Source organism: Sciurus carolinensis, chromosome 4, assembly GCF_902686445.1.
Source record: "Sciurus carolinensis chromosome 4, mSciCar1.2, whole genome shotgun sequence".
In the NCBI taxonomy this organism is placed as follows: domain Eukaryota; kingdom Metazoa; phylum Chordata; class Mammalia; order Rodentia; family Sciuridae; genus Sciurus; species Sciurus carolinensis.
This window is the reverse complement of record NC_062216.1, coordinates 88,857,946-88,872,209: the sequence shown is the minus strand read 5'-3', so window position 1 is coordinate 88,872,209 and position 14,264 is coordinate 88,857,946. Positions and strand designations below refer to the sequence as shown.

The following is a 14,264-nucleotide window of genomic DNA, read 5'->3' as shown; positions in this document are numbered from 1 at the left end:
TGTTCTTAAAAAATTTGTTTTTACTGCTTTCCTTTATTAATTTCTGATTATTAAACTAATTTGTATGTTTTATCAACCAAACCTATCTGAACAAGAAAGTATAAACTGGCACATGTTACTTTAAAATATTTGTAGTAATCCTCATTAAAAAATTATCAAACTAAGTAGAAATGTATGTTAATTACTTTTCTATATAAAACAAACCACATCTTGATTTATTTTTGGGCCAAGGTATCACTTGAGGGACTTCTTAAATGATTTTTGAATCAGTGATTTTCTTTGACCCAGGGAGATAAAAATTTGACCAGTGTGGTCATTAATTTAAGATGTTAATTCTTTTCACTATCAATATATCTTTATACATTAATTTTTTGTTCCTAAAAAGAGGTATCCTTTTTAAATTGTGAACATTGTTGTAGAGTATTTAAAATTAAAAAGTACGAGAACAACTAATATTTGTTTTCTTGGTTTCTTTTCTGTAACTGTTCTATGTAAGTGAATGAATAAGAATAGCTCACTTCTTTAAATATGGGACCATAATGATAAAAGAAGACAGACATCAAAGTCCCAGTAATTGCAGGTCCTTGGATTAGAAATACTCTGGTGATTTTTTCTAAATCTAAAATAAGCATAATAAATGGTAGGAGCTTCACATATGGAATGTATTCTTGCATCTCTCATTATTCTAGATGCTCAATCATTTGCTTAACTCACTAATTTTGATGTCATATCTTAAACCTGAAGTTTTATTAGTTTTCTTATTTGGCATCTGTACATACATATTTTTGAAATTTTTAATTTGTCATTTCTGGAAAGTAACATCTTTGAGATGTTTACATTGACACCTCTGAAAAAAAGAGAAGAATACTTTTGGGTATAAAACATTGCAGATAATGATTTTGAGGATTTATATAGCATTACCATTCTTTTAACTTTTTCAATATTTAACCTATGCTGTGTGCTTTGATTTTGTGTGAGTTAATTACAGAGGAGGATGCAATTCTTCAGGACCCTGAATGAGATTCAGAGAAGCAGTGCTATCTAGGCCTATTTAATTCTGAAGCTTAGCAAATACATCTTTTAAGCACTAATCTTTTCTTTTTCTTCTTTGTTTATTTTTTTCTCCATTTCTTATTTTTAAGTTCTTAATTTGAGAACTTTTCTTCTTTGTGGTATTTGTGTATTCTTTGTTACTTAGAGGAAAGGTATTAAGGTATTAAGATATTGAGGACTGTGTCAAGCTCTGTATCTTTGTGTTTATTTGGAAGGTTTAAGGAAATACTACTTAAGGTACCAGACATTAATTGGTTGACCTAATGCTAGTTCCCTTGTTTCTATGGACTTTTGACTCAAATATTTTAATAGATAGTGTCTATTGTAAGATTCCAAAAATGACTTCAGGATTATATTCAGTTGTTGGTGGTGTCTTCTAAAATGAAAACATTTTGATTTTGTTGCTTCCAGGTACTCCGAGTAACTTATAGAGTCTGGAAGAACAAATGAAGGTTGCTTAAATAACTTTACATGTAGAGAGCTGTGTTTTACATGTCATTTTTTTTCTTTTTAAACAAAAGGACTGTTTTGGGGACTTTATCATACCTGTCAATTCATTATAGCTTTGTTAAAAAACGTAAAAATCTAGGTCAGCGTAAAACACGAGAATCTTATTATAGAATGTTTTTTGTGTTGTAATTACCAGTCACCAATTTTCTCCTTATCCTACTTTCAGAGTAATTTTTCAGTTCAGGTGTAGAAATTCTTCAGTTATTAATGGACTATTCCCAAAAGACTGGGCATATCCATAGAAATGCTTTCAATGGTGTATGAGTTACATTTTCTTTTGATTTATTTTTAGTTAAATACATGTCAATTATATATTTTATGATTCCAATAGTATCTTACTTTGTTTAAAAATATCATTCATTGAATTGTTTTATGTATTATACACTAAAAGGAACTTTGACTTAAGATGATTTAATTTTAAACTGCTTAAATAATTTTTTGTGAAAAACGTTAATTATTGAGATTAGACTCAAAATTAAACTCTGAATTAGCATATACTGTAATGATGATGTAATAATTTTGTAACACCGATCTTCCTGCTAATAGAAACTTGGGTAGTGAGATGCATGTGCCAATGTTGAAAATATTTTTTGCACTTTCAAATTAATCTGCAGCTACTTTTTGACTAGTGAATATTGAAAATTTTTATTTCATCCTTAGTATACAAGGAAAAAAATCATATTTTAGAAACACTACCACCTATTCACTCTATGGATTATTATTTTGAAGATTTTCTGTTTTTGAACTTCCTCCTTTGTTAATATTAAACAAACAGGAGCATAAACAAGGGGAAGAATGGGGTGGTTTTAAAAATGCAGATAATTAACAAACAATCAGACTAGTTAATGTTAGATTACTATATCATGCTTCTTCTTCCCTTTCTGTTTCTACTTCTTATTAACTCTGCTGTCTGTCTTTCCAGTTCCTGTCAAGTGGTATTGTCAATTGTGTTTTTGTTGAGTTTTTTGTTTTATTCCTACTATTCTCCACCTAAAACTGATCTACTAATTTGCTGTTTTGAACTCAGCCTTTGTCGGAATTATGGGTAACACAAGATCTTACAAACTACTAGACTGGAATAGTTTCAATTCAGGTATTTTAATGGTCATTCAGTACTACATATGCTGACAAAAATTATGGCAGCTCAGTGAAGTTTTTAGAAGTGTTCTAGATTAAATAGGTTGAATATCAATTCAGTTACACAGATATATTCTGTAATACATATGCAATAACTTGTAATTTCCATGGAAATGTGAATATAAAAATGTGTCAACTAAAATGAATTAATTAAAACCATAGAAATACATAAATTATGTATGGCTTTTCTATATAACTTTCAGAATGACAATTAAATTATATACTTTGGACAATTTTCATATCAGGAAATGATACAGGCATGAATTTTATGATTAAGCAAATATTTGTTAAATAATAACTATTTTGTGACTAATTTGATAAATCATTAAAAAGTATATTTAAACTGCATATTTAGATATGAATAGAATATACTTAGTGTTCTCTAAAGTACTAAAAAATGTAACTGTTAGCATTTTTATTTATAATTCTAGAAGTGTTCCAAAATTTGGTAATCCAAGAGCAGATTTCTTTGGAGATTAATAGCTTCTATAACCTTTCCTCCTTCTCCTTCCACATGAGAATATACTTTTTCTTTTTAAGCCACTTAAATATTGATATAGTTTGTAGCTTTTCAAGAAATCAAACTGAGAACTTTACAGCTGATGATGTGGTTTAGAGTCAGAACCAGTCAATTCTTTTTGATAAAAGCATACTCTCTTAGTAATATAAATATCTAAATTTTATATTATTATCTTAGAATTACATTTATAGAACTATTTTTAATTTTGTATCAAAGCTGATATTCTGCCTAAAGAAAAATTTCAGTTCTTTGTGTCCAAAAGTATAACTTACAGAAAATCAAAAACACCAAAGGCCTCAGTATTTTAGATAATATCCCATAATCTTTTCAATATTGAGAATCTTTTGAGTCCAAGAGATGAGCTCTAATGTAAGTAATGCATGTTTGACTCTGAAGCAAGACATGTTCTTCCTGTAGATTTATTAAAATTAAGCTGCTAAACAATCTGATGAGGTCTAACTTTGCAGATAGAAACTGTTGTCATTGATAAATCTTTAGGGAAATTACTGTATTTCCTATCCATGTTTTTACCATCTGCTGTCATTGATTTTAGTTAAAATTGCCATTTTTAGTGTAGTATTTATAATTGACTTTTAGTGAGAAATTTAGAAATACATTGTTGGATTTATTTCATAGAGATATATATTTTAAAAATGCTGTCAGCTTAGTACAGTGGGAAGAGAAAAGGTTATGTTTAAAAACATGTAGTAGATTGATCTTTAATAATTTAAGGAAGGTCAGAGGTGTTTAGGATGAATATGTGTTGGTCAGATAGAACAATCTTGGAATGTGGAAAGTCAAAATTAAATCTTACAGACATAAGGACATTATTTCGTATAAGCAGAATTACAATTTGACAAAGAAAAATTTGGGTGAGGAAGCAGTATATCTTGCCATCATTTAAATTATGTCAGGTGGGAAGTACATGAAGAAAAAAATATGGACATATTATTGAATGTTAAAAGAACATACCATGATATTTTCAGTTTAATTGTTCTCATAGTAGTATGTTTTTTGACTGAAGCATTAGGCATTTCCTGTAATAGCTGGTACATCTTCATAATACGGTTGATTTGATATAGTTTAGGAGAAATTGAAGGAACTATGATGTTTTTGGTAAATAAATATTCAGATCATTATGTATCCTCTAATTTGGGACTAATTAGCTACTGCTATTTATATTACCATAGAGAATAAAGTTATGCACATGTAGTCATGCACTGCATAATAACTTTTGGGCCAGTAACAAATTGTATATATGATGGTGGTCAATAAGATTATATTATTTCAAGTGATGATGTAGCTGTCTTAGTTGTATAAATACATGCAGTGATGTTTGTACAATGATAAAAAATCAACAAGGAATTTCTCAGAACATATTGTGCCATACAATTTGCTAGATACTTGAGGGAAAGGGTGCCAGTCTACCCTACTTTCATGAAACTCATATCTTGGAAGGCATTAAAATGTTAAGTGATATATTGTGTGGTATGTGTTGTACTAGGTGAATGAAAGACATGATTACTTGGGTGTCCAGAGAGTCTTATGGAGGTAGCGGTTCTTGAACTCAGATTGGAAGGATATATAGGAAATTCTCATAGATTTATATTGCAGGCAGCATATTCAGTTAATACATACTTTGTGCCATACTGGTGTATGCCTCAGCTCAGGAGGCTGAGGGAGGAGGATTCTAAGTTTGAGGCCAGCGTTAGCAACTTAGTGAGGCCCTAAGCAACTTAGCAAGACATGACTCAAAATTGGAAATAAAAAGGACTGGGTGTAGCTCAGAGGTAAAGTGACCTTGGGTTCAGTTGTCAGTACCAGAGGGGGGAAAAAATACATATTTTGTGTGTGGTCTAAAACTTCCAGCATTTAGCAAAACAGTATCTCAGCCAGTACTCCTTTGATGATATTTATGTAGTTACATCATACTTAACTAAGTTGTTTGCCACCGAGTTAAAATACCTCCTGTAGTTTAGCTTTTTCCCTGTCTCCTTTTCTCCTGCTTTGCTATCTTAAGTTTGTGTTAACTACAGTAAAAGAAAATATGTTTATAGATCAGGAAGAAGTGACCCCTTCCTGTTTTTTTCTTTTCTTTTTTTTTGGGGGGGGGGTTACTGGGGATTGAACTAGGATGCTTAACCACTGAACCACATCCCCAACTTTTTTTATTTTTATTTTGAGACAGGGTCTCACTAAGTTGCTGAAGGTCTCGCTAAATTACTGAGGCCGGCCTTGAACTCAACATCCTCCTGTCTCAGACTCCCAGTTGCTGGGTTTAGAGGCATGTAATACACGCTGTTGGTCTTATGTTTTGTCCTGGTAGCACTTTGAGAAAAGCAAAGTAAATCTTGCTGCTAGGAAGGAAGATATTGCATTTATAATTCTTTTTCTTTTCTTTCTTTCTTTTTTGGCAGTACTAGGGATTGAATCCAGGGGTGTTCAACCACTAAGCTACATCCTCAGCCCTTTTTATTTTTTATTTTGAGATGGCCTCAATGAGTTGCCCATGTTGATCTTGAACTTGCTAACCTCCTGCCTTAGTCTTTGGGGTAGCTGGGATTATAGTCAAGTGCCCTGACTCCTGGCACATTTCAGATGTTGTTGATGATGTGCCAGGAACAGGAGTACATAATAATAAGACAACAGGGTTTCCCAGAGATTTGAGAGACTGAGGCAGAAGGATTACAAATTCAAGGCCAGACTGGATAACTTAGTGAGACTTTGTCTCAAAATAAAAACAAAAAGGACTGGGAATATAGGTCAGTGGTAGAATGCCCCTGGGTTAAATCCTCAACACACACACACACACACACACACACACACACACACAGAAAAACAACAACAATCAGGTCCATCCATGGTCACGTTTGCATTAGATCATTGACTACAGTCAATAAACTGAAGACAGGGAGACAGGCTATGTAGTAGTCCTGGCTAAATAAGTGATTCACTAAGGGAGACTTAAAGGGAGGTAACTTTATTGAGCATTTACTATGTGCCAGGCACACTTCTAAGTGCTTTATAATAGCAGGTCATTTAATTCTCAATAGTGAATCTCTGGAGGCAGACACTAATCCCATTTTGTAGATAAGCAAAATGAAGCAGAGCAGTTTCCTCAAGGTATGAATAGGTAGCAAGTGATTTGAGCTGTAATGTGAACTTGAGCACCCTGGACTCAGACCTATACCCTTAATCACAGATGAATAGAATATTTAGAATATAAGATAAACAGGATAGTTAATGAGTGCAATGTGGCAAGTGAAGCAATCCCTTGTCAGTTTCAGCTGAGAGAAATTATCCCACACACCTACCATTCTAAGCTTTCAGTTAGCTCTTGTCTTCTGTCCTTGGAACTGAAAGTTTATTGGAAAGTTGAACTGTAAAATATAAAGAGTAAATATTAATAGTCCCAGCCCATGTTTTTCAAATGGGCATGATATTTTTTGTCTTATCTCTTGAGTTACCATTGAAAGTATTTCTGAATAGTCACACAAAATTTTTTAATGGGTGATGGTCTCAATGTAGTTGAGGAAAATATGTCACATTCTTTTTCTGTATGGGATGCTTATCAGCTTAGATGATTTTTTCAGGAAGTGGCAAGAGAGAAATTCCTAGTAGTTATATAATCGGGCTTGAAATGAAAATTATATTTTAGTTTGAAATGCCCTCCAAACTTAATGTTTTTGAGTTGATGTATTAAGTCCTGAATTGGTGAAAACAAGATAGATTTTTTAAAAAGCTAGATAACTTTTGTTTTTGAGAATGTTTAAAAAAATTTAAAGTATGTTTTGACAAATCATAGATTATAGGACATGTTATACATAAGTTTCTTTTAACCATACAATAAGTTTTTACCAGTGATAAGGCAAACTTTGTAGTAGTGGTTTGAAATTAGAAAATTTTTTGTTAGCTATCAAAATATTTGTTCAGAAAATCCATCATATTTTAGAAGCAAAATTCAGTTAAAAACTAAAAAGTCTAAATATTTTTACAAAATATTTAATTTTTAACAATACTTACAGAATATGTTTCAGTCTGCTTATCTTTTTTTTTTTTTTTTTTTTTTAAGTTTTCAATAAATCTTTTCATTAGTGGATGTTTGTGGAATGCCTGCCAGGTATGGAAAGCACTGTATTTGGTGCTGGGGTACACTGCAAGGCAGACATCTTATTTACACACCTGGTCTTGGCTAATTCTTACACTATTTTGGTGTGTGTATGTGTGTGTGGGCGTGCGCACATGCGCATGTGTGCTAGATAAATGGAGATGGGTGGTAGGTTCTATTGCAACTTGAATCCATCTGATGATCTCAGCAGTCATTCTTTTCATTTTATGTAAGAGGTATTTATGAGAGATGTGTAAAAACTAAGCCTAAAGCAGTTGAACAGCTTTTGTTATCAGTATTTTTTGTGTATGTGTGGTTAGTGGGGATTGAACCCAGGACCTTGTGCATGCGAGGCAAGCACTCTACCAACTGAGCTATATCCCCAGCCCACGGTTTCTCAGTATTTTAATAAGTTTTCAGGAAGTACATAGAGTTCAAGAAGGCATAGATGTATCATATATGATATACGAGATTTTCTGTGTTACCAGCAATTAGGAATAATGAATATGCAGTTGCACTATATACAGAAACAGTGAAATTTCAAGTTGAGTAGATTACATATCTGAGTGTTTTTTTTTTGTTTTTGTTTTGTTTTTAACAGATAACAAAGAGTCCAGTATAGTCCAACAGGGGTATATGCCAGCTACCATCCTAACATCCCAAATTTCTAACTAGGTCTTGATTGCTCTGTATTTTGCACATCATATTTTCCATAATGAGACTCCTTTTCTTAGTCTGTTACTAATCCCCACCTAGTATGAGGTTGTATACTCCTCAAACCTAAACTTTCTAATTTCTCTTTCATTAGGAGAACTATTACTTTCAGGTATTTGGGAATATAGCTTTTCATGCTATCCCTAACAAGATAGATTATCTTTATGTTAAAAACCTTTACTTGATCCAACCTAATGCTTTATCTCCTCTTGGTCATTTAAAAATTAAGTTGAATAACTCCATTTCCTTTTTTCTTTCAACCGTTTAAAAAATTGTTCAGGGTTAGAGATGTTCTCTTCCAGAGCTGTGTTAAATAGAACTTAATTTAACATTTAGGTAGTCGTTGTTTTATCAACAGAAGTCAGAAGTGTGCAAATGTCTAAAATCTGAAAGAGTTTTGAGTTTAATAAGGTACATGTGTTGAGTTTACCAGTTTTTCTTTCTGAGATACAAACTGTTACGTTAAGAATCTTTACCCATTTCACCTGCACTTCAGAAATAAGATAAAATAATAAAAAGATGGCAAGATATCAAGCTGTGATCGCTTTCTAGAAAATATAGTAGTACGATGAACTAATCTGATGTTGGGCCCAATATTGCTAACATTATCCCTGAAAGAGGCATCAATGAGGTACTGATTTAGAGTTCAGTTCATCCTGCAATTAAAAGAATATATTAAAAGATTTGTGATATTATCTATGAAAAGTTTTGACTGATAGAAGAAAACTTAAAAGTGTGAATATAATTTATATTATAATTATATTTTAATATTTCTTAAAATGATATCTTATAAACAGTTCTATAGTTTATTAAAGTGAAAATATATATATATATATATTTTTAAATATCTTTGAAATGTTTATTAAAGATGAGCTCACATCTCAGCTGTATATCCTTCAAATAACCAAATTGTATCCAGTTTCACGTGTGGCAGATATAGTTGCCATAAATTTTTGAGCCAAACTGTTTTGCCTTTTATAACTATGGTAGTTCTCAATTTTTAACTTTGTAGGGTGAATAAAACAATTAGATTCAGTAGGTGTGTTTCCTACTGTTAGCAGTTTTGAAACCTTAAAATTCTGTTATAGTAATTAAATACTGTGATATATCTCAATTTTTATTGTTAATAAATTAGTCTTAATCATAATTACTCTTGAGGATTCTCTGGATTATTTCTGGCCTGTGTGTAATAAAGGCTTAGAGATCAATTTAGCTTTTTCTTTATATTAATAAATTTGTTTAATCTTAATTTTATTATAATAAATAATCCCTAAATTCGATAGCCACAAATTCATTCTTTGGTTCCTTGTTATAGATTATTATTGTTAATACAATTACTAATTTGTGATTAAGTGCTCCCTACTGTATGCTTGCCTTGCTTTCACCTAGAGTCTAGGGCCATTACTTTCTGTAACCATTTCAGTGAGCTGCCATAGTTTTCAGTCTGTACTGTCATCTGATCCAAGCATGCGCCAAAATATCACTGTTCCTGGCTCCTGTATGCTGACTCTGCTTTGCAAACCCTTCGTTCCTTGAGCTTTTGCTTTAGCCAAAAACCAAAGTTAACAAATTCTCTGGAGTATGGACATATGCCATTTGCTTCCTTAGTTCCCATGCTATGTAACTCTCTAGCTTTTTATTAAACTTGTAAATACTTATTAAATACAATAATGGCATCCCCATGTGCAGTTGTGTGGCTCATGTGTCAAAATAAAGGCTGCTTGTGAATTTGTCAGAAGAATATGAATGCTCCACTTGCGCTGCATTCAGCTTTTCCTGTGGTCTTTTTTTTTTTTTTTTTTTTTAATCAACCACTTATTCTTTCATGGTATTTGGTTTAATTACCTGATTATTTTATGTGTTATACCAAGGTAAGTTTGATGTAAGGTAACTTTTTGTATTCTATGTGGTTACATGTATTTCATAGGATTTATTATTACATATTTTTCCATTTAAACATGTTGGCCCATTTCTAAATAAATATTTTTGAATTTATAATAAGAAGGAGCTTTCTCCATTTTTCATTAATTTTTAAAATAATATGAATTATTTCCTGTAAAAATTTGTTTTTAAACCAGAGAAGCTACCATGTGTTATGGTAGAGATATAGGCAAACCTAATGTAAGAAAATCTATTCTTTTAAAAATATACAATTATTGACTTTAGGAAATAATATTCTAAACTTCCAAAGTAGTTAAAAAATAAGTAGCAGATTCTAATAGTGAGTTTAAGAGAAGTTGGGCTTTTTATTTCATGTAGGTTTTTAGGAAAAACAGTTATTTTTTAGTTATACTTCTATTGTTATTTGTGATATGTTTTCTCAGAATCAGAATAATTTGATAGATGAGAGCAACTACTTGAGTAATTGTTTGTCTTATACAAAATTCTCTTTTAGGAAAGGATGTTAAATGGATATTCAGAGTGGTACACAAGCACATGTGTCTTAGAAGAAAAAACGAGTTTGAACTTGAAAGTGTATTTGTGCTGGTTATGTACACTTTTCAGTTTTGAATGTGAAGAAGGACTTTAACTCAGTAGTATTGTGCAAAATAGGGCCTCCTAATTGTTTCACACATTTCTTAATTCATAGTATTGACTGCTAACAGATTGTAGTCTTTTCTTTCTCTCTTCTTTCTTTATTTATCTTGTACTTTGATCTTTCCTCAGTTTCTGAAGTCTATATTCTTTCTTCTGAAAAAAAGTTTTAGGGTAGCTCTGTTTGGATCTAGAACTTAATTCAAGAACTGGCTGGCATCATTTATAGTTCTGACTTTTATCTCCTCATTTCTACCTTTTGCTGATCTCCTCCCTGTGGAGGAAACAAAATCACTTCATAGGAGTGTGAGCTATAACAAGCTTCCTAATCTTTTTTACTTTGCTGTCTTCACTGTTTTAATAGTGAGTATAATTCCACTTACTCTACTTATTTTGAAAAACATTTTGAAAATGGATATATACTGCAATTTAAAAATAGAAAATGGTGTTGGATTATTTGGTTTTCAGTTTTAATAGTTACTTTCCTGTGGAAACTTCACAGTAAGTGCTTAGCACCCTATTTAAAGTTGATTAAGTTTTCAAATTGTTCCCAAATGAGAATAGGCCACAAAAAGAAACAAATCAGAATATGCTAATTATAGACTATTCAATTCTGTTTTTAACATCTTGCTCATAAAAATTTACTCTAATTTGCAGCTGCTGTTCACCAATAGTTTGCAGCTAAATGCAAGTAATTAGGAAGTATGTATGACAACTACTCCATTTAAAATGCTCCATTGCAAGCAATATTAGACTTCCCTGTGGCAATAAAATATAATTCTGCTAGTCTAAGCTTTTCTTTTCTTTTTTCTCCAGTGCTGGGAATCAAACCCAAGTCTCCTGCATGCTAGGCAAGCACTTTACCACCGAGCATATGGTCTCAGACCTAAAGAGCCATATATAAAGTTTATTATGTCCAAAAATTTTTCCTCCTATACATTAGCCAAATTACATGTGTTAATCTTTTAGATGTATTTTATTTATTTTTTTGATTGGCCAGTTCCCTTATTTCATGTCACTTGCTTTTATATCCATATCTCTGTAGAAGGATGACTGAATATAACTTTTTCTCTTTTTAACATTAACAAGTCTTTGTCTGGAAAGAACCCCAAACAGTGGATTATAAAATCAAGTACCAAGAAATGAAATCAGAATTTATATTAACTTTATAGATGTGACACATAAGTCACACAGGTGAGACATAGGGTATCCTCTCAGTGAAGGTTAGAATCTGGAAACTGTAGATCTACTTTTTAAGTTGTATCTAATAAAGTATATGCCTATAGGTGTCCCTTAAGGTAAAAAGCAAACATCTGAGTGGTTTGTTTTCTAGCAACCAAGTTACAAATGCTAAATCCTGTGCTTTTTGAGAAGTAACATTTTAAAGATGTTAAGTTTAAAAATCTGTTATAGAGCAATACTTCTTCACCTCCTATAGTATGTTTATTTTCAACATTGCTTATTCATAAAGACAATGTGCTGTTGAGTAGTGAACTGATTTAAAATTTATTTTTCAGATGAACCGGAAACTCGAGACGCATGGTGGGCAGAAATCAGACAAGAAATAAAATCACATGCTAAAGCCTTAGGCTGTCATGCTGTAGTGGGCTACAGTGAGTCAACCAGCATCTGGTAAATGATGACGACAACTTGGCTTTCTAGGCACCAGAATCTAGCTTGTCACATGAAAGGAGATAAAACTTTATGCACATGTAATGCAAAGAATAGGGGTGGTCAGGAGCTTGGGTCTTGAGGTGCTTTGGGCCACATTTAGTGTGCTGTCTTTCCCACTTAATCATTTGAAGCTTAGGGAACCTTGCTCAATTCCTTTAAGAACTTCAGTTTATTCATTAAAACAGAGAAAACAAAACTTATCCAATTAAAGCACTTCAGGGAGCAAATGAGAATATAAAACTGGCACATAGCAAGTATAAACACTATTTTACTGCGGTTTGTGACTTTGCAGACTCCTTTGCTAGAATATTTGGAACTCTTGATCTTTTGTAAATGAATTACCAAGTGTCTTAAAAGTTTGTCTGTAAACTTATTTTACTTCCATTTACTAACTGGAAGGTAACTTTCTTCTGCTAACAAATCATCTTTCCTAACCCTTCCAAGGTAGGAAAGGACTTTCTCAGCTCCTTTTTCTCTTTCATTTGAACAGCCTGCTCTCCTTTAAAATCAAGTGCCATTTTACTGTTCGCAGACTTGTCTCCAAACATTCTTCTGCCTCTCATTACTTCTCTTCTATTTCTTCTAGTTATATATTCTCTCTAGTTGCCTAGGTTGAAGTTTCTCATACCAGAGTCCTCTATTGCCATTTGACTTTCAACCATATTTCAGGCCTCATTATCTCCCCACCACACCCCCAGTACAGGGGATAGAACTCAGGGGCACTCTAGCACTGAGCCACATCCCCAGTCCTTTTTATTTGTTATTTCGAGATAGAATTTCAAATAAGTTGTCCAGGCCGGCCCCAAACTTGGTGTCCTCCTACTTCAGTGTCCTGAATGCTTGGGTCATTACCTCTTAAAACTATTTCACTTTAAAAAATTTGAAACTAAAATTTTACTCTCAGATAATGATATTTTCCCACCAGCTCATTGCTCATTTATAACTTTTTTGTTTTTATTCCTGTTAAGTGTTTTACCATTTTCTTTCCTTGATTCTGACTTACTTGGTGTTTTGCCATCCTTGAACTCTACTTTCAGCCTGTTCAAAAATGTACGAGTAATGTCAGCTAGAAGCTGTTCGCTTTCTATCCTATTTTCCACTTTCTATTCTTGGATAATTCTTGCTGCCAGATGCTCTTGTGGTGATCATTTTTAGAGAAAAATCATTATAATGTAGTAAACGTGAGTATTATGGGGCCATGCTGTTCAGTCTTTGGTGGTCCTTTTCTGTAGCAGACCATGTATTATACATTTGAACTATTCTATTCCTGTAGTGGCTGTTCTACTCTTGATAGTTACTAGCTTTGTAATGCTTGTTATGCTTTATTCTCTGACAGATAGTCTTGCCTCATTCATGGATCTGGAGTTGTAGGCGTTCAGGTTCAAGGGATATGATTTTAAAAGACATAGCTTTTGCCATCAGATTTACAATTCTTCCTGGAGAATTATGAGAAGTGTAATCCATTTTATGATCAAGATTTACCAGGATGCTTCAAGATCCCAGAGAGCTGGATATCAAAAGGAGGATAGAAAGTGTTAATGATATAACTGATGCTTGAACTTAATCTTGGGGAATGACTATACATTATGTAAATGAAGAGAATAGGCATGGGGTTTGTACAAAGCTAAAGGTATAGCAAATGAAGACTGCCAGAGGGTATCGTGTGACTGAAGATAGGTCACAGGTGCATGTGTCTAAGTATTAGGCCATCAAATTCAAGGAGGGTTTATAGGTGCAAGAGTCTTTGTTTTATATATTAGTCCAATGAATTTACTTAGAAGTTCAAGTTCATCTGCCAGAAATTCCCTCCCCACCACCTTAAAAAAAAACTTTGTGTTTGCCTACTATTTGACTAGTTTTTTCTGTTCTAACCTATCCTGCTTTGTGTTCTAGATTAAACTCTTTGAGGTTCACTTCTGCTTTGGAACCTCTTGACTGAGAACCTTCACAGGCTCATGTTATTCCTTCTGAAGTCACCAGTGCCCACGTACCTCTTACACCTTGTATTCTTGT

At 32.6% G+C, this 14,264-nt stretch overlaps 1 protein-coding gene across 1 annotated transcript in view; it reads left to right on the top strand.

The window, feature by feature from the left end:
* Positions 1-14,264, top strand: part of C2cd5 (C2 calcium dependent domain containing 5) — a 91,694-nt gene that overhangs the window by 39,910 nt on the left and 37,520 nt on the right. The window contains 1 exon segment of the mRNA XM_047548727.1: positions 12,095-12,209. Coding sequence (XP_047404683.1) covers positions 12,095-12,209 — 115 coding nt within the window.